General features: G+C 58.1%; 1 protein-coding gene across 1 annotated transcript; it reads right to left on the bottom strand.

Moving 5' to 3' along the window:
* Positions 1-436: 436 nt before the first annotated feature.
* Positions 437-17,270, bottom strand: EFHD2 (EF-hand domain family member D2). Its single transcript, XM_033842925.2, has 4 exons — positions 16,873-17,270; positions 4,597-4,744; positions 3,262-3,396; positions 437-2,225 (listed from the first exon to the last, which is right to left on the bottom strand). The coding sequence occupies exons 1-4, from the start codon at positions 17,175-17,177 to the stop codon at positions 2,094-2,096; spliced, it is 720 nt and encodes a 239-aa protein (XP_033698816.1). The 5' UTR covers positions 17,178-17,270; the 3' UTR covers positions 437-2,093.
* Positions 17,271-19,083: the final 1,813 nt, after the last annotated feature.

Consider the following 19,083-nt stretch of genomic DNA (forward strand, 5'->3'; position numbering starts at 1 on the left):
AATCCCCGTGGCCTCGGTGCCACCCCTGGTGCATGTCCTCCTCTGAATGAACTTGCCAGGCAGGGCGGCTGGATGGGTAGGGGCACAAGCTGTGGACCGAGCAGCCTGGAGCTGCCCCGCTTGCCTGTGTGCCTCTGGGAGACTTTCTGAGTGTCTCTGTTCTTATCTGGGAATAACACAGCACCCCCAGCCCCCTCCTGGGCTGGCTGTGCAGATGAAATGAGCTGTTACGTATAAAGAGCTTAGACTAGCCCCTGGTGACAGCAGGTGAGCATCAAACTCAACCTCCCATTAGGAAGAGTCCCTCTTCTCCCTGCTTCTGAAATGACATGGGAGCCACCTGAGCCAGTGCTGCCCCAGCACCCAGGTGACCTCATCCTGTCCGCTCCTTTCCCAGCCCCTCCCCTCTCCCACCCCAACAAGAACCACACACACATAAGAATATAGAATTTTATCTTATTTTAGTTAAAAAAAATAATCGTACCACCGAATGAAGAAGTAGCCTTTTTTTTTTTTTTTCCTTTTTCTTTTTTGGTGAGAAGGGAAGAGAGAAAAAAAAAAGCAATAGGCCAAAAGAAAAAGACCTTTTTATATTCATCTGTATAAACATATCCGCTAAGGCAAACGCAATCCAGGGCCAAGGCTGCTGCACTGGGGTCAGTACCTCCTAATTCCTGCAGATTCTAAGGCCAAAAAAATAAAACCTCTGCAAGTCCAACTCTGCAAGTCCAACAGGAGTTTTGTGGACTCTTGGGGCATTTTACTAAAATAAAGAGTTACCGAGTTTAAAAAGCAGTGACGCTGTCACAACACACACTGGAAGTTGCATAACTGTGGCCTCGGTGGCCATGCGTTTGTTTGGACTGGAGGACCGGCACAGCTTCACGACATAGCAATGGACACAGACGCACGTACACACAGACACGCACACACGTGAGCGAGCACATCGGGAGCCGCGTAGGGCCGGGCCGGTGGCACAGGCTTGGCCACGGCCCATCTGGGGATGGGCACGGGGAGGGCTGGGGTCCCCATGCTCCCTCAGGGAGTGGGTGTGACAGGACATGTCCCGTTGCTGGTGACAAGGCGGTGAACGTCACTTGGGGAAGGATGGCGTGAAAGAGCCGAGCCAGGCCCCCTGCTCCCCACAACCTGGTCCGTGCAAACCACTTAAAGCACTTCTTGGACGCCTCCTGGAGAATGGAGACGTGCTGGTTTCCTTCCCTATGAAGGGGCCAATCCCTCCTCCCCACCCTCTTCTCTCCAGAGACCCTCAGGCTGTTCAGGGCCAGGGAAAGCGGGGGGGTGGAGGGGACCAGGGACTGGTGTTTCTGCCCTCAGAGCCTTCCCTGCCCACAATCCGTGGCATGGCCGGCAGAGTGTGGGCCCTTGAGGTAGATTGGCACAGCTGCCCCCTCACCCTGCCTGGCTGGGCCCCAGAGAGCTGGGGTCTCCTTGCCAGCATGGGGTGCCAGGGGCCTGGGTCCCTTCGCCAAGATAGAAGCCCCCCCTTGATTCCAGCAGAGAGAGGAGGCAGGGCCAGAGGAACAGGTGCTGGTGATGGGGAGCCCGGGTGCCACCCATCAGCTCTATGGGGCCGGCCACGATTCTTGCCACCTGTCGCTCCCCCAGTCAAGGGGGGGGCGCTCAGGGCCCCAGGGGCAGTGCAGCCTGTGGGTTAAGGGCAGGTGGTCTCTGCGGGGGTAGAGGAGGAGGTGGAAAGGGAGAGGCACAGGGAGGAGTGTGTGTGCAGGCAGCCCACCGGCAGGGAGCGCCCTAGAGCCAGAAGCAGGAGCGGCTGCAGCAGGCAGTGGGCGGCCAGGAGGCGAGAGGTGCAGGACTGGCCAGGGAGGGCTGGGCCAGGCCGGGAGGCGGCTGGTGTCAGGGCCTCAGGGACAGCGGAAGGGAGCGGGGAGGGGCCGGGCCGCTCTGGGAGACCCCTCAGCCGGCTTGTTCACAGACACGTGTAGCTTTTTAGCATGGTCCCTTCAGACAGAGCCGAGGATCAGGCTTGGCCTGCGGTCTGCCGGCCCTCGCCACCCTCGCCCGCGGAACTGGGCGCCGGGGCCGGGGCCAGGCGGTGCGGCGCAGCCTCGCTACTTGAAGGTGGACTGCAGCTCCTTGAAGGCGGCCTTCCGCTGCTTCATCTCCTCCGCCTGCTTCTTCCTCTCCTCCTGCTCTGCCTTGATCTCCTCCTCGAAGCGGCTGGACACGTTCATGGCCTGGACCTGGGGTGGGGTCGGGGGGGAAGTGGCTCAGGGCCGGAGGGGCTCTCTCCGGGGTCTCTTCTGGTTCCGCTGTCCCCCTCCCCTATGCACACACAGCTCTGCCTCCCACTAGCCTGGTCCTGGGCCAGGTACTTCAGTCACCTCTCTGAGCCTCACTGCTTCCACTTACAGCCTGGCGCTCAGTAACTCCGACCTCATGGATACGTTGGGAGGATTGAAAGAGAGAAGACATATTCAGTAGCTGCTGCAGAGCACGGGTCCTAGAAATGTGAGCTTCCCAAGCTGCTATTCTTACCCTGTCCCCTGTCCTGGGAAGCCCAGAGGCACACCTGGTCCCACTGATGAACCCGGAAACATCCCATCAACCCTAGAAGCCCAGAGGGAGGTGGGAGGAGGCCTTCAGAAGGAATGTTCTTAGCTAACATGGGGAGGGGGAGAAACAAGAACAGGCAGGGGCCCCGGGGCCCGGGGAGGGCAGGATCCTGGAACCATACTTGTCCCCTGCATCTGAGCGTGTGCTGAAAGGGGAGGGTACTGTGCACGGCGGTGGCCTCTGGGGCCCATCATACTCCCTCCCGGCTGGGGCTGGCGGGGCTAGTGTCTTCCAGAGGCCCCGGGAGCCAGTGCTGTGTTTCTGGGCCTGCTTCCTGTCTCCCGGGCCCACTCTTTAAGGTCCAGTCCTTTGCGGGTAGTGGCTCCGGGTACAGGGCTGGGGCAGCTCAAAGGGGCCCCTGTCACCTCTTCAAGAGTACACACCCCTCCCTCACCCACCTCTGGGGCAGGGAGAGAAAGAGAAGCTGGAAAGGATCACAGGCTGGACGGGAGGGGACAGAAGCCAGGAGCGCCGTGGGCCCTGACCGACCCAGGAGGGGCGTCAGCTCCCCACCTCCTGTCTGCAGTCTCAGCAGGGACAGGAAGGGGACGTGCTGACCCTTGAGCTAACTCAGGGCCCCGGAGTACCCCGGCCACACCTGTCCTCACGTGGGGGTCAGGGCAACCCCAGCCTGGGTTCCACACCTCCTCCCATATTCCTTACCTTAGCCTCAAAGAAGCTCTTGGCCCCCTTGACGCCCTCGGTGGATACATCGATCTCGGAGAGGCGGGCCAGCACGTGCAGCCCGCTGTCTTCCTGCAGCTCCCCAGCCGCTGCCTTGCGGAAAATCAGGAGGAACTGCAGCAGGGAGAACAGAACACTGATGCTGTCAGGGAGAGAGGGAAAGGGGCCAGAGCCTGCCCACACCCGGGGCCAGCTGCAGGCCTCCCCAGAAAGGAGGTACTCACAGGCCTGGGAGCTGGAGGTCCGAGCTCTCCGTCCTCCATGCTCTGTGTCCTGCACAGGCTGTCGCGTCCCTCCCTCTCTGGGCCTTGGTTTGCCCATCTGTACGATGGGAGGCTAGGTGACCTGTCTCCTGCCCCCCCCACCCAGGACTGGGGCTACTGCAGGCTGCTCTGCCCATGCTCAGCTCCCGTTAAAAGCCTCAACCTACCACTTACCTTTGTTTCCCCTGTTCCCCAAACCAATCCGCTCTAACTTCCATTTACTGAGTCCTAAAGGTACATGGCTCTGCCCATTTTACAGAGCGAGGAAGGCTCAGGGGCAAGAAAAAACCTGCCCTGATCTCAGCACCAGAAAGCGATGGAGGCAGGATTTGAACCTGGGTCCGGACTCCAAACCATCATCGTGTGCTGCTCGCAGCACCTTCCTCCCTGGACTCGGCTCCCCCAGGCGCCCCCCTCCCCCTCCTCTCGCCCTGCCTCTTCTGTGCTTCCTGCCAGTTCCCAGGCCCGGCCTGAGCCTTGACTCTCCAGAGGCCGCCTCTGGCCTTTAACCCTATGTTGCCCGGGGACCAGGGCCCTTGCTCTCTGGCCTTGAGCCTCTGCTTCCTCCTCCAGCAAACAGGCTCGTTCGTGGCTCCTGTCTCAGAGTGAGGCCTGAGTGAGATTCGGAGTGTGAGGTCACCCAGCTCAGCGCCCGGCTCCTCTCGGACCCGCAATGCATGTCCCTCCCCCATCTGTCCCCTCTTCTCCTGAAGCACAGCATCCTGTTATTTCCTCTCTGAGCATCTCCCCCTCTACACGCCAGGACCCCCGGAGCACAGGGCCTTTCTCTGTACTGCCACAGCCCACACGGGGTCAGGTATACAGAAGTCACTCCAGCAGTGCTCACTGCGTGAAGGAACGCACGTGCCTCTGTCTCACTTAGGCATCTCAGAATCTCCCCAGGTACCTGCTCTAGGATCCGCTGACACCTCACTCAGCCAACCATCAGCCACTCGACAGTGGCCGTTCACGGACAAAGTCGCTCAATGACAAAGAGGGGTTAGTTTCTCCCCACTCCCCGGTGTTGCCCCCCACGGGGAGTGGGGCTCACCTCTCGGAAGCTGAGCTTGCTGTCGAAGTCCTCATCCACCTCCTTGATCATGTTTTTCAGGCCCAGGTGGGTCTGGGGGGCTCCAAGTTTCTCCATCATGAGCTTTAGCTCCATCAGGTCGATGAAGCCATCCCGGCCGGCATCGTACCTGTGAGCGCAAAGAGAGAGGCCTAAGGACATCCTGCCACCTCATACCATAAGCCAGAGTACAAGGAGCCTGGGGGCTCAAAAGGTACCTCCCACCAACACGTCATCTTATCACAGCTGGAGAGGACCTCGGCCCAGGTGGACTCCCGATTCGAGGCCCAGCTACTGCTTGGTTACCTCTGATGATGGGGAGCTCACTATGTGACCTGGCAGCCTCCTACATGTTGAACAGTGCTAACTTTTGGCCAAATTTACCTGCTACACAAGGCAGTGGAAACCACAGCCCCTCTCTACTGAATGAGATGTGAACAAGCAGGGAGGGAGAATTTACAATACCATGGGGGTGAGGATTGTGACGGGAGGCCCTGAAGTTAGAACTCACTGAGCATCTCCAGGTACCTCCACAGGCACTCGAGGGACATCTTGGCTCCATCTGTCCTCCTCTCCCTGTTCCCACGCAGGAGGAAGCAGAAGGTACCACATGTCTCAGGGTAGGGCCAGAGGTCACAGGAGGGAGGGGCCACTGCTAGTTTTCTGGAAGGTGGCCTGGGGTGTGTTCTGGGAACAAGTTGTGCAGGGTGCCTGCAGTGAGCGGCAGGGATCCAGCTGGGTGGCTGGAAAGACCTGGAACAGTGATTACGTGATGACCGTGCCTCTGTCCTGCACATTTCAGGTCTCTGTTTTCTACCACCAACAGCCTGGCAGAGAGAGGGACAGGGTGAGGGGCAGAGTCTAAACGTCTCGCTCGACTGGCTTTCTTGTGGTAAGAGCTTGGGTCAGAGCTGGGCTCCAGGCCCGTGCCCTGGCTGGGGAGGTGCTGCTTGTGCTGGGAGCACACAGCATGGCAGAAGTGGGTGCTGCTCCCACCGCCCAGCCAGGCCTCTTATCAGGCGAGCCAAGCAGCCGCCCTGACTGTCTCCTGGTGGGCTGGGGAGAGTCATCTCAGCGCTGGCCACATGGGCCTTCTGAGCCTAAAGAAGCTTGTGCGGTCCCCGAGGCCTCAAGATGGCTGGGTGGCAGCGCTGGTGACAGCAATATGACATACAGGGGCTGAGTTCCAGAAACTTCCTGGAGACTTGGAGTTCCTACACAAACACACATCTCATTCCTGTGGCCTCTACAGGGCTTCCCAATTCCCTTCACCCATCTCTAATTACACATAAGCTTCACATGACTGTGGACATCTGACAGCAACCACTTTTTGAAATCTATCTTTGTGCTGGGAAATTTCCATACTTTATTTTACTTAATCTTCATAATAACCTTCTTTTATAATGGAAGCTCAGAGAGGTTAAGTGGCCTGCCCAAGGTCACACAGCAGTGAAGGAAGGGGCTGGGCTTCTACCCCACGTCAGTAGGGCTCATAAACCTGCACATTTGCTGGGCCCCACCCCCCCACCCCCTACCACTCATGTCCTGGGGTTGCCAGCAGGACAGAGACATCTGCCTGGAGCGCTGAGCAGAGCATTTGTGCAAGGGGTAAAAATAGTTCACGAGCAAGTGAGTCAGTGGTTGGAAGTGATGCAGCACCGGAAGATAGGTCTCTGGGAACCCTGCAGGGAACACGGGGTCCTGAGGCCTTTTTCCCCACCACGGGGTGAAAGGGTCCGGGGTGAGAGCAGTGGCCACAGCCGAGGCGGAAGCAGATGCGAGAGGATGTGGTGGAGGGTTGTGGGACTCGGGAGGGTCAGGGAGGCCAACGATCCCGTGGTCCAGGCTCCGCTTAGAGCTGGAGGGGCCCTGTGGGGGACACGGTGGAGCCCCACCCCCCTTCCAGCCTTGGAGCCTGTTTGCCAGTGGTAAGGGGCTGGGTGGCTGCTGCATGAGCCTTAGTGACCGGTACTGGAGCAGCCCTGGAGCGTGGCCAGGTGAGGGAGTCAGTCTTTCCCGGGGCAAGTCACGTGGATGCCCCTCCTCAGCGTCCCTGTGGAAGACAAAGCCCCCGCCTCTTTCTGAACTCGGGCTCCAGTGATGACATGTCAGGGCTGGAGCAGACTGCTTGGGCTCCAGGAGACAAGGCAGAGAACCCCCGGTATGATGGTGACTCTTCCGTAAGGTCACTGCGAGGACTGGGTACGTTCACACGTGACAAGCACTTCACACAGCGCTGGCTCCAGAAACTGCAGCTACCAGCGCTATCACGAGACTTTGTTACTTTTATGAAGCTCCTACTATGTGCCAGGCATTTTTCTCTGCGCTCAGCAATCCTGGGGGGTCAGAGTTATGTCCCCATGTGACTGATTAGGGGACAGGGGCTGGAGAGGTTTGGGCACTGGCCAAGGGTTCAGACGCCCCTCCCTGTGATGCCCACACTCTACTCTCTCTACCGCCCCACCTGCCTCCCTTGAACCTCAGCTTTATTTACTGCTCAAGGGTTACTCCTGCAGCCAGGGGTGGCTCAGTTTCAGAGGAAGTGCAGATAAAGTGTCCAAACTTGGACAGAAACTTGGGCTCTGGATCTCGGTCTCTGGCAGCTCCCAGGCCTGGCTGGGCTGCAGCTCAAACCGCGGCGTGAACCGCTGCCTGTGTCAATCAAGCATCAATCAATGACTGCTTCCGGGCTCCTGCCCCCAGGGGGACAATGCAGGGGCTGGCCACACTGGAGGGGGTTGTTCCCACAAGGCCCCCGGGGGAGTGGACATCTACCATGTGCCCTGGGCTGTGACGTGGGTGGGCTCTGGGTCATTGGATCAGCCAGGTTCCTGGGTAAACCCTGGAGGTTTGTGCTCACAGCAGCTCTGCTGAGACTAACCCCAGCTCTGCCACCTGGTGACGCTGCTCAAGTCACATGACCCTATGAACCATTGACATCATGGAGATCAGACCCATCCCAGGCTTGCGGCAAGAGTTAAGAGATGATCCACCCAGATTCTTAGCACAGAGGCTGGCCCACAATAAGTACTTAATCATTACACGCTAACTACAGTACTACTACTGCTAAATTATTATTATCGGTAACATCTACCTCTAGGATTTGAGATAAAGGAGATTGTGGATGTAAAATGCCTAGTACCTAGTATGTCCTTAAACCCTGCAATTTCTTTAGAATAGGGGCTGTTGAGAACTTTTTATGTGCCAGATACTAGTTAAGTACTTTGCACATATAATATAAAAATGGTGTTGATAGTGAGAATAATAATGGTAAAAAATACAATTTCTCCCTCAGGCACCAGTCCTGATGGTGCATGGCGGGGAGGAAATGCTTGTTGTAGACTGGCCTGGAGGCAGCGGGTGGACACGATGACCCAGAGGTCCCTCCAGCATCTTCTCTGAAGGTCCCACTACTTCCCTCCCCCACCCCCATTAGGCCTGATTCAAGGACCCCGCCACTTGGGGAGGTGAAGAGACAGCCGGACAGAATCTTTTGCTCTCTCGCTGGGCAGAGAGAGAGAGAAGCCTCGGTCCTGGATTACTCTCTTGTTCTTCCTCTGACAGGGAGGGAAGTGACAAAGGGGGAGACTGCCTCTGTGCCACCAGCAGGAGGACGACTGGCAACCCAGGAGAGAATGGTGTTCTAAGATGCTTGGAAACAGGCATCTATCCCTGACTGGGGAGAACCTCTCTTCCCTCAGCCCGCTCCCTGAGCCGCAGCTGAGGCTGCAGGTGGCTCAGAGGATCCAGGAAAAGAGCCCGTACCCAAGATCCGCCGGGATGCCTGGTCTACCCCCTTCATGTCATGTAGGGAACTTGGGGCCCAGAGTGGGTAGCAAGCAGCCCAGGGTCACACAGCTGGAGAAAAGCAAGATTCCCAAAGTTGTAAGCTTTCCTCCCTGCCTGCCTGCTTTCTTCTTGGGAAGGCGGTCCCATGGAGGGCCCCAGATTCTCAAGCCTGCAGGGCTGGGGGAGACTGGGCTGAGAGGAGAGGCTTGGGCCCTGCCTGGGAGGGCCAGTTCCATCTGGCAGGACTGACAACAAAGCTCCTGGGCTGGGAGCTGAGCACTTTTCTCCAGCACTGGAGGGAGGCGGCTGCACCTGGTGCTGTGCCCACATGCCTAACCACCACCCCTCTGAGCCTCCCCCTGAATAGCTCTCGACGGGGAGGGCTCAGCAGCTGCCGCCCCGGATGCTGGTGACGAAATCCCCTCCCATCCGCCCTTGCACGTGGAGCAGCGGCCACCACCCAGGCAGACTTTGCCCCTTTGGGCTGCAGGTCCCATCCGGCTGATGGCTCCTCCTCCCCCGGTTCTGATAACCCGGAGATACGGGGGTGAGAGCAGTGGCCGGCTCCTACAGCGTGCAGGGCTTGCCCTCATTTCATAACAATATTATCATTAGTGGCTGCTCTTGGCTGGGCACTTACTATGTGCCAGGCACTGTGCCAAGTGTTTCGTATCAGATCCTCACAGGAACCCCATGAAGCAGGCATAAATATCCCCATACTACAGACGAGGAGACTGAGGCTCAGGGAGAAAGTGACTGGGCCAAGACCATAGCTGACGAGGGCACACCTGGGATCAGAACCCTGACCTGATGAAAAACATGTGCTTTTAACTACTATGCTGCGTCTTGATGCCTACAGACCCTGCACCAAAGAAACTCAGGCTGGGAAGGATACTGGAGGCCACTTCATTTAGCCATTCATGAGGGTCAGATACACAGTGCAGTTTTCCTGCTTGGCATCTTGAATGCCTCTAAGGACGGGAAGCTCACTGCTTACCTAAAGCAGCACATTGTGGCTCTGGAACTATTAGAAACTTTCTCCTCACGCACGACCCTCCCCACCCACCAGCTGTGCTGTACAGTCTGAGAGCAGAGTGAGGAGTCATCACAGCTGCTGCACAAGGGGAGGGTGGGAACAGCTGATCTGGGAGCATAGGGGACCCCAATTCTCTCCCTTCTAGTTCCCATCCCAGGCCTTTGCTCATGGCCCCTCTGCCCATGGGGGTCCCAAGGAGGACAGACAGCTGGAGAGAGTGGTGTTTATGGACCGCTGAGCCCCCAGGCCCACCTGGCTTTGTTCTCAGCATTCACAGACCCGGTCTTCCTCCATCCTATCTGGGGAGGCCCCAGAGGCTCCTAGGCCTCTACTCTTTGACCTGCAAAATGGGAAGGCAGGTTGCTTGGGGCAGGAAAGTTCTGGACAACAGGGACATTTTGGCCTTGCTAGCTGTTACAGGCAGGTTGGCTTGGCCCGCCTCCCCGTGCAGGTGGACGCCCACAGGCTCGGTGATGACGGCCGGCAGTGCCCATCCGTTCCTGCACTCTCCCACCCCCAGACTGCCTGACTCATGGGGGGAAAGCCCAGCCTCTCACCACTTCCTCCAGTCCTATCTGCAGACTCTGACACTTGATCTGTTGCCCTGTGTCAGCCAAGGAGAGGGTGTGTGAGTGCATACGGGTGAGTGTGTGGCTGGGGGGTGCTCACGCCTCCTCCACGGCTTTCCGATAAGTCCAAGGATCAAGTGGGGGCCCCCAAGGCTGATGGCAATTGCTGGACGCTGTCAGGACTTGGGGGCGTCCTAACCTCAAGTTCGAGCACCTAATGCTGAGCCCACCCTGGGAGGGCAGCTCCCTCCACATGTAGTTTCAGCAGTGGGTCTCCCCCACCCCCGGGCTCTCCCCTGTGCCGCCTCCTTCCCTGCCTGCCCCTAATAATAATAATTATTATAAAAGTGATTGCAAAGAACATTTACTGAATGTCTAATATAACCCAGTGTTTACTATTTAACTTAATCTTTCCTCTTGTTTTCCCCTCACTGCCCAGACTAAGTAACGTGGCAGGGAGACAGCTATGGTGGCCCAGTGCTTCTTAAACCTTAATGCGCACACCCGGTGAGCCTTGTTAAAATGCAGATTCTGGGCTTCCCTGGTGGCGCAGTGGTTGAGAGCCCACCTGCTGATGCAGGGGACACGGGTTCTTGCCTCGGTCCGGGAGGATCCCACATGCCGCGGAGTGGCTGGGCCCGTGAGCCATGGCCGCTGAGCCTGCGCGTCCGGAGCCTGTGCTCCGCAACGGGAGAGGCCACAACAGTGAGAGGCCCGCGTACTGGGGTGGGGGGGGGGGAAGCAGATTCTGACCCAGTAGGCCTGGGGTGGAGCCTGAGCCTCTGAGCTTTCTAACAAGCTCCTGGCGGACACTGACGCTGCTCTCTTCGGGTCCCATGGGAGAAAGGGACGTGGGAGTCAGAAGGACCCTCGTTCAAATCCTGTCTCCACTCCTCAAGTCATGGAACCCTCTCTGAGACCCGGTCTTCTTATCTATGAAAGGGGTGATGATCATCTTCCAGGATGCCGAGACAGGATTAAACAAGAGGCAAAGTGCCTGCAATGGAGATGCCACAGCGGCCCTCTGTCTGCACACAGCTCAGGCGTCCCTGGGCCCGGCTCCGTCAGGCTGCACCTTTCTGGCCCGGAACCCTCGCTTCTCTAGAGACCTTGAAAAGCAGAAGTCTGCCGAGGAGCAGGCTGCTGGGCAGTCAGAGGGAACTCGGCTGATGGAGGATGTGGGGACTGCCCCTGCTGAGGCCACAGGGCGACTCTGCTCCTGGCTGGGCTGGCCCTGCAGAAAGGGCCCTAGGCAGCAGGGCTGGGTCTCCTACAGCCGAAACCAGGCCCTGAACCCAGAGGCACAGAGGAGAGAAGGCAGGAAGGTGCAAACCAAAAGGGAACCGAAAGTCCCTGGGGGGACGGAAAGGAGAGGTGACTCAGAATCAGAAGGGAAGTAGGAGAGCAGAGGACAGGCCTGAGGCCAGGAAATCCTCCCTCCCCAGGGGTGTGGGGCTTCTCCCCAGAAAGGCAAGCTCCTGGCTGCTGCAGGGGGAAGGACCCAACCTCTGAACCCCCAGAGGACCTCCCCCCTCACCGCCTCACCCCCCGCCTAGGCTCTGGGACTCCTCCTTTCCCATAAACGCAGCCCTCACTTGGCCTCGGGAGCTCCCAGTAGGCAGACCTGGTTCTAATCCTGGCCCTGCCACTTATTATAACCTTGAGCCTTGCTTTCCTCATCTGGCAAGTGGGGATAATGACAGCACCCACCTCCCTGGGCTGGTGTGAGGATGAAGTTCAGTTCCTGAAATAACACACCAGGCTCAATTGGGCCTGGCGGCTCCATTTAACAAGGAGAGGGTGTGGCGGCAGGGGGCTGGCTGTGGAGGGCCGGCAGCATGGCATCCCTCAGGAGAACTTCAGTCCTCGTCATAGAAATAAAGAAATGGAACCTGCCGTTTCCAGCCCGGTGGGCCCATCCTCTCTATCCCCCCAAAGACCCACCCCTCTATGCCACTGCTCTCCGTGAGACTTTAAGCTTCTTGAGGGCAGGAACTCTATTTTTCCCTTAATTCTCTGGACCTTGCACACAGAAACTTAATAAAATATGATCAAAGGAATGGACTTGAAGCTTTTCAAAATCATCGTCTATGTTTTTAATAGCCCACAGACCAGACACAATGGTGGGCTCTTCACAAAGGCTCAGGACTTTTTTTTTTTTGGCCGCACGGTCAGGCGTGTCGGTTCCCCGACCGGGGATTGAACGTGGGCCCTTGGCAGTGAAAGGGCGGTGTCCTAACCACTGGACCTCCAGGGAATTCCCCAGGACTTTTTAAAACTTAATCCTCAGGACTTTACCAGGCAGGTTCTTTAGCCCCAGGGGAAACAGGCGCTGAGAAGCAGAGCACCCCGTCCGGGCGGTGGCAGACGGGCGCTGGAGTCCTAGTTTTGTGTCATCCCAGGGCTGCTGTCTGCGCTGCCCTTTTTTCTGCCACCTGCCTTCCACGTAGTTAAGTGATAATGAATTCGGTTTCCCATTTTTGTTATTTATCAAAGCCATATGTAGCCGTCAATGAAAGTGTCGGTTCAGCAGGAGGGAAAGAGGGTTCTCATGCTGGGTCCCCGTCACTCCGGCCCAAAGCAAGAGGGTTCTTGCCAGTCTGGCAGGCCGGGCAGCTCCATGGGGGTAGGTAGAGTCAGCCAGTGGCTTCTGTGGAGGAATCTCCGTGCTAGGCGCCACCACCAGGGCTGGGGATGGTGGCGACAGGAACCTGGAAAGTACTTATTTTGTGCCGGGCACTTCGTAACAACCTTGTGAGGTGGGTTCTGTTATTCTCCCTGTTCCAGGGTGAGGAATCGGGGCTCAGAAGGGTTTACGTGCCTTGCCCCAGGGCCCAAGGCTGGGATTCCAACCCAGGGCGGCTGACTCCAAAGGCCCTGCCCTTAACCACTGCACCAGACAGCCCTCCAGGAAGGACGAGGGGGTGGTGCTGCTGTGAGCTGCAGGAGCCTAGGGCGACACCAGGGAGGCGTAGCAGGTGGAGAGGAGGGGAGGGCAAGGTGGGAAGGAGAGAGGAAAGCCCCCCTCTTCTCTGACGCAAGGGGTCATGAGATGAAGTGGCTGGGGACGAGGCTGGGCAGGGCAGGGAACTAGGACATCTTCCTCGGATTCCACGGCGGGTTCAGAATTACATGGCTGCCTTCCTCTCTGGCAGGTCTCGGCTTACATCACCCCGCAGAGCCCCACGCAGGCTGTTGCCAGGCCAGAGGTGGCTGCCCCTTGCCTAGAGGGTTCCAGAGCAGCCCAGGATGGATGGGCAGACAGAGGAGGGCAGAGGGTCGGATTAGAGGTGAGGGGTGCAGCCTGAGGCTGCAAGAGGAGGAAGGATTGAGAGTCCAGGTGCCTCCAGGTGCCTGGCACCTTGCCAGAGCTCTGCGTGCATCACCTCCCCCCACCCCACCTCGAGAAGCAGGGACCACGTTTCCCACTGTATAGATAAGGATGCTCTGGTTCAGCCACTGAAAACCTCCCCAGGAATGTCACTACACCTTCCTGGGCCTCAGTTTCCTCTTCTGTAAAATGGGGGAGAAGCATTGATGACAACCCCGGAGGTCTCTCCCAGATGGAAACTACCAGCAGTGTGAGGTCAGCGATGACGGAAAGCCCGTCTACCTTCCCTCTGCCCCCTCTCATCTCCCTCCATCTCCATCCTTAGGAAGTATCTGCTGATGATCACTGAATGGATGAACTGGAAGACCCTGGAAGGCAGTTCTGCCATCCGGGAGGGTTCCGGACGACTCAGAACTAAGGAAGTCATTGGTGAATCACCTTTGGGAATCATCAGATACATCATGCTCCTTTCACAGATGGGAAGACTGAGGCCCAGAGGGGGCAGGCAGACTAGGTAACTGAGTGGCAGAGCCAGGACAAAGCCCCACTTCCTAGCTCCTGGCCTCCAAGACAAGTCCAGCTCCCAGCTCCCTCTGCCCTCTCCCATCTCCTGCACTCTGCTCTGGGGGATGGCTTCCCAGGGGGGCCAGGCTCCCCTCCCCTCTGCCATGGGAGCTGCAGATCAGGGTGGAAGTGTCCCAGCAGAGCCTTGGCTGTGATCCTTGGGCCCTGCTTGGACCCAGGAGGCTGCAGCACCTCTTGGACAGCAGAAGCAGAACGCGAGTTTTGTCTTCCATGAGAGCCCGTCTGTTGACTGTTCACAGGCGGGACTCGGCTGGGCTGGGCTCGGCTGGCACAGTGAAGCCTTGTTTCCTTGAATACAAAATCTGCAGCCTTCCATCCACGCCAGGGCCCCCGGCGGGTGGTACTTCCTTCCCTAGAATCTCCCTGACCCCTTCCTGCCCCCCTCACCCCTGCCAATACCTCATCAGGCAGTAGTGGTGCCAAGAGGGGGCTTCCAGGGGTTCAGCTCCCCTCAATTTTCAACAAAGTACCCCTCGTCAAACTAACAGCCAAACAGCCTCTGTAAAAAGTGAGCTCGCGCTGCAAATGCAGCTTCACGACCATTCCCCTAGTCACGCGCCCCTTCCACCCAAGCTGCAGCCTCCCAGGTCCCTGCTCATTCAGCGTGTCTGGGTTCTCCAAACAGCTCCTTCTTGTTTTTGGCGGGCGTAGAGGGGATGAAGCCTAAGAGAATGACTCTGGTGGTGGGTCCACGTGGGAGAAACTCAGCCATGCACACGGAAGCGGGTGTTGGAGGGGTGTGTTTCCCCGCGTGGAGGCAGACGTCTGTGACGGGAAACCCAGGAGGGAAGAACATGGGTTTTGGAGTCACAGACCTGGGTTTAGATTATGACTCCATCATTTTTTGAGCTGTGTATTCTTGGCAAGTTACCTAACCGCTCTGTGCCCAGACTGTCCAACTGCGGCATGGTTGGTGACGACAGTTCTATGTCATGGGGCTGCTGGGAGGAACGGAGAAGCTCCTTAGTCCTGCGGCACTGATGGTGGCTGCATTTGAATAATCTCCCTCGTACTTCATGGGCGGCGGGGGGGGGGGGGGGGGGGGGGGGGGGGGCGGGGGGCGGGGCAGAGTCTATAAGGAAGTTCTGACTGCCTTCTATTGAGGCTGCGATCCTGGAACTCCTGCTCTCCTGATAGGGCCAGTCTTTTATCAGGAAGAAACTTGAGAAGAACTCCCAGACAAGACCCTGGAGCCAAAGAAGCAGGCTCCTCAAGGCCCAGGGGTCTCCATGCAGAGGCCTGGAGTGGGGTTAAGGACTCAGTTCCACCCCAGGCTGACCCTCGGAAAAACATGGGGCTCCCAGCCATCCAGGTCTGAGAACCAAAAACCTCTTCTGCATTGGGGCCAAATGCAGAAGCAGGGCCACAGCAAGCAGTAAGGAGTGGGAAAGAGCCTTTCTCAAGCTGGGGGGTTGCAAAACCCTCCCCCCGCCACCCCGGGCTTCCTGCTTACAGTCCGAGCACACTGCCCCAGCCAAGGTGGGGTCAGCGCCCCTTCCTCTCGACCTTGGGCTGCCAGACCTCCTGACTCCCTCACCTGAGACTTGGCCTCAGGACGGTTCTACCTTTTGGATCCACTTCCAGATCTACTCCAGATCACACCCCTGGGCTGTTTTCCCCTCCAGCCAGGGGCAGGGGCGATGGTCAACAGGAGGTGGGCAGGGAAGAATACCAAAGGGAGGGGGGCTGAGTACCTTCACCCCCGCCCCAGGCCCCCCTCACTGCTCGGGGTGGGGCAGCGTGGCTGACCATCTCAATCCCAACTGGGTGAATGCAGTGATGGACCGGAAGGGGACCTGGAAGCCTTTCTCTCTAGTCATTTCACAGAGATTTAAAGTTTTTTTTGTTGGGGGAGGGGGAAGCCCAGAGGCCTGGAAGGACCTGCCCAACCTGCTGAGGGCATGGGGTATGGAATTTAAGGATGGAGTAAAGGTAGAGGTGAGAGCTACCAGCCAAGTCAGATGGGAAGGTGTGGGGTGTCAGGGACCCTGTGTGGGGAGGGAAGGGGGCACGCGGTGGAGGAAGGGAGGCAAGGAGAGATGGGGCCTTTCTGACAGAAAACAGGGGGCAGTGACTGCAAAGCTGCTGGGTGTCGCGGGGTGACGAGGGTAAGAGGAGGGAGGGACGGTCTGCGGAGGGAGGCGGGGACTCGGCCCTGCAGGGACGTGGCTGCGGGTGTGTGTGTGTGTACATACCTGCCGAGTCAGGGGCAGGGAGGAAGCGGTCCCTCCCTGGGGAGATCACCTGAGGGTCAAGGGCTGGGGTCCTGGCTAACGGAGTGGATGAGGGCAGAGGTGGGAGGGGCCGAAGGGTCTTTGACACAGTTTGCTGGCAGATGCTGAATAAGTGGAGGGGACGCGGGGGAGGGGTCTCGGCCCAGAACCCACGTTGAGAGGGATCTGAGATAAGCAGAGTAAATGAAAGGACCCCAGTAAAAGGAATGGTCACCTTTGTTGAGGCGCTGGAGGGTGGGGTGTGTGTTTTAGACCCGCGTTTGGTGGGGGGGGGGGTGGTTGGGAATTCAAGTAGCTGAGGAGGGGGAGAGGGGGCCACGGGGTCCTCAATCTCGGTGTGCGCGCGTGTGGAGAAGCATCACTAACAAGGCCAGAGAACCGGACCCTCCAGACCCCTGTGCTTATCTAGAAGGAGCCGCGGGGTCCCCCACTCCGCGTGCGCGCGTGCGGTGTGTCGGGGGCAGCGTCACGGTGAGGAGGGGTCGCGTGCCAGGGGCCGCGGGTCCCCAGACCCATATGCGTGGTAGGGAGGAGGTCCCGAAGCCTCGTGATTATCTGGAAGGGGCCAGGGGTCTCCGCCCCTGGTGTGTCAGGGATCGGGGAGCTCGGCTGGCCGCATGGGTCCCGGGACGGCGCGGGGTCCAGGGTTCGGGGGCTCGGGAGCCGAGGCCGGCTCTCGGGGTGGGTGGGGAACCGTATCGGGCGGGCACTCACTGCTTGAACATCTTCTCCATGTCCTTGATCTGCTTCCTGGAGAACTCCTTGAACTCGGTGTAGGGGTTGAAGATGCGGCGGCTGGGCGACTGGGGCTCGCCGATGCCCTGGTTGAGGTCGGCGCGCCGCAGCAGCTTGGCGCTCAGCTCTTCGTCCGCGCTGCCCAGCGCCTCGGCCGCCTCGTCGGGTGCCCCCGCCGCTGCCGCCGCCCCGTTCAGCCCGGGCTGCTCCGGGGCCTCGACGCCGCCCTCGCCCTCCATCTGCAGCCGCCGGCTCAGCTTGTTGGCCAGCTCGTCCGTGGCCATGGTGGCCCGCGCGGCGCTCGCCCCCGGACCCTGCTAGTCGCGCGCCCGCGCCGCCTCTGGCCGCGCTCTTCCTCTTCCTGACACTCCCCAGCGCCAGGCACCGCCCCCGAAGGTGGGACTTACGCCCCTCGCTGGGCCCGCCCGCTCCCGCCCCGGCTCCCGGCCTTGCGCAGCCCGCCCCGCGCGGGCTCGGGCTCCGGCTTGAGCTCCGCGACTAGAGTGTACCGGGGGCGCCGGGCCCGCCACCATCCTCCCCCGTAAGGTTGGGGGGGCTCCCGTAGAACCCATCCCCCCTCTCCTCCTTACTGTGCCGGCTGAACGGGAGAGGTCGGGCTGGGGGCCGGGGACCGAGGCGGGAAGGACGAGGGGGTCCTTCCCTGCAGTTTGGGTGTGGGTCTGGGGCGCAGGGGGGCGCCGCCCCCAACCCCTTCTCTGGAATCCCCACGCCGTGGAGTCGTAATCCCATGGCGGTGTGACACCCTGTCGGTTGCTATGGAGACGACTCAATGTTACACACTGTCGCTTTCGATGAGGGTTGCAGAGGTAATGAAGAAGGTGTACCCGGTGAGCAGGAACCCCCGTTTAGACGTAACCGCAGGTGGAGCTGCTGCATCTTTTGGAGAGGGATGGATCAGCAGCTGCGAGGGATATGACCCTGGGCCTCAGCCCTGAGAGATCCTCGCAGATAGCGGGAGAGCGAGAGGGAGAAGAGCCTTGCCCTCTCCCTGTGGGCCAGCACATCACATGAATGACTTGGCAGAATAGCTGCTGGGCCACGCGGTCGTCTGAGACTTAATTTTAGGGGAACTGACAGGGAGATCTTGATATTGCCATTTCAGTGGGGACCCCAGAGAAGAGATGTCCTCTTCAAAGGCTCAAGGGATGGGGTGTCAGGAAGGGACCAGAGAGAATTTCTCTCTGTGGTCTGGTCTGTCACCTTAAAACTGCAAAGCTGTGGACCTCCAGCAGCGGAACCACTGCGGGGGAGGAGTGGGGCTGGTTAATAATTCAGGTTCCCAGGCACCAATCCAGACCGACAAAACTGATCTCTGGAATGGGGCCCAGAAATCTGCATTTTTAGCAGACACCCAGGGGAGTTTGAGAATCACTACTGTGCTTTGTGCTTATTCTCTAAAACAGGGGTCCCCAGCCCCCGGGGATCTAATGCCTGATGATCTGAGGTGGAGCTGATGTAATAACGATAGAAATAAAGTGCACGATAAATGTAATGCGCTTGAATCATCCCGAAACCTTCCCCCCCACCCCGCCCCCGTCCTTGGAAAAATTGTCTTCCATGAAAACGGACCCTGGTGCCAAAAAGGTTGGGGACCGCTGCTCTAGAATGTTAGGGTGATGCTCAAGACCCCTTTGCAGAAGCAGCTCCTACCCATCAATGTGCAGAGAAGAGATGGGCTTAGGGCTTAAAAAACCAGTGCTCTGGAGGCAGAGAGCCCTTGAGAATGTATAACCAGCAAGCTGTTACAGACTGATTTGCACAGAACAAACCCTCAACTGATATTTTTTGATTTTCCACGGTTTAAGAATATTGCTGAATTAATTTAAAAGGCATTTTAAAAATAATAAAATTGACAAAAAAACCTTCAGGGTTCAAGAAAATATGAAATTTACATTAACTTATTTTTGAGATTGTTTCTGTATCCAATAAAGACGTTCAGCTTAAATGACACGATTTTGTTTTTTTAAAGCTTGGAATTAAGTTTCTGTTGGTCTTGGGCAACTTGGTACAGCTACTTTTAAAAGGTAAGTTTCTATATCTTCCATATGTGTCCTTCAAGGACCCAACAGAAGCAAAATAGTTGTTTTTTTACTGAATGCAAAAGACTAGGGACAGGGTGTAGATCAAAACTTTAAAAATTATGCCTGCAAATGCTTGGGTTTGCAAATT

The sequence above is a fragment of the Tursiops truncatus genome, chromosome 1, assembly GCF_011762595.2.
Source record: "Tursiops truncatus isolate mTurTru1 chromosome 1, mTurTru1.mat.Y, whole genome shotgun sequence".
NCBI classification, from domain to species: domain Eukaryota; kingdom Metazoa; phylum Chordata; class Mammalia; order Artiodactyla; family Delphinidae; genus Tursiops; species Tursiops truncatus.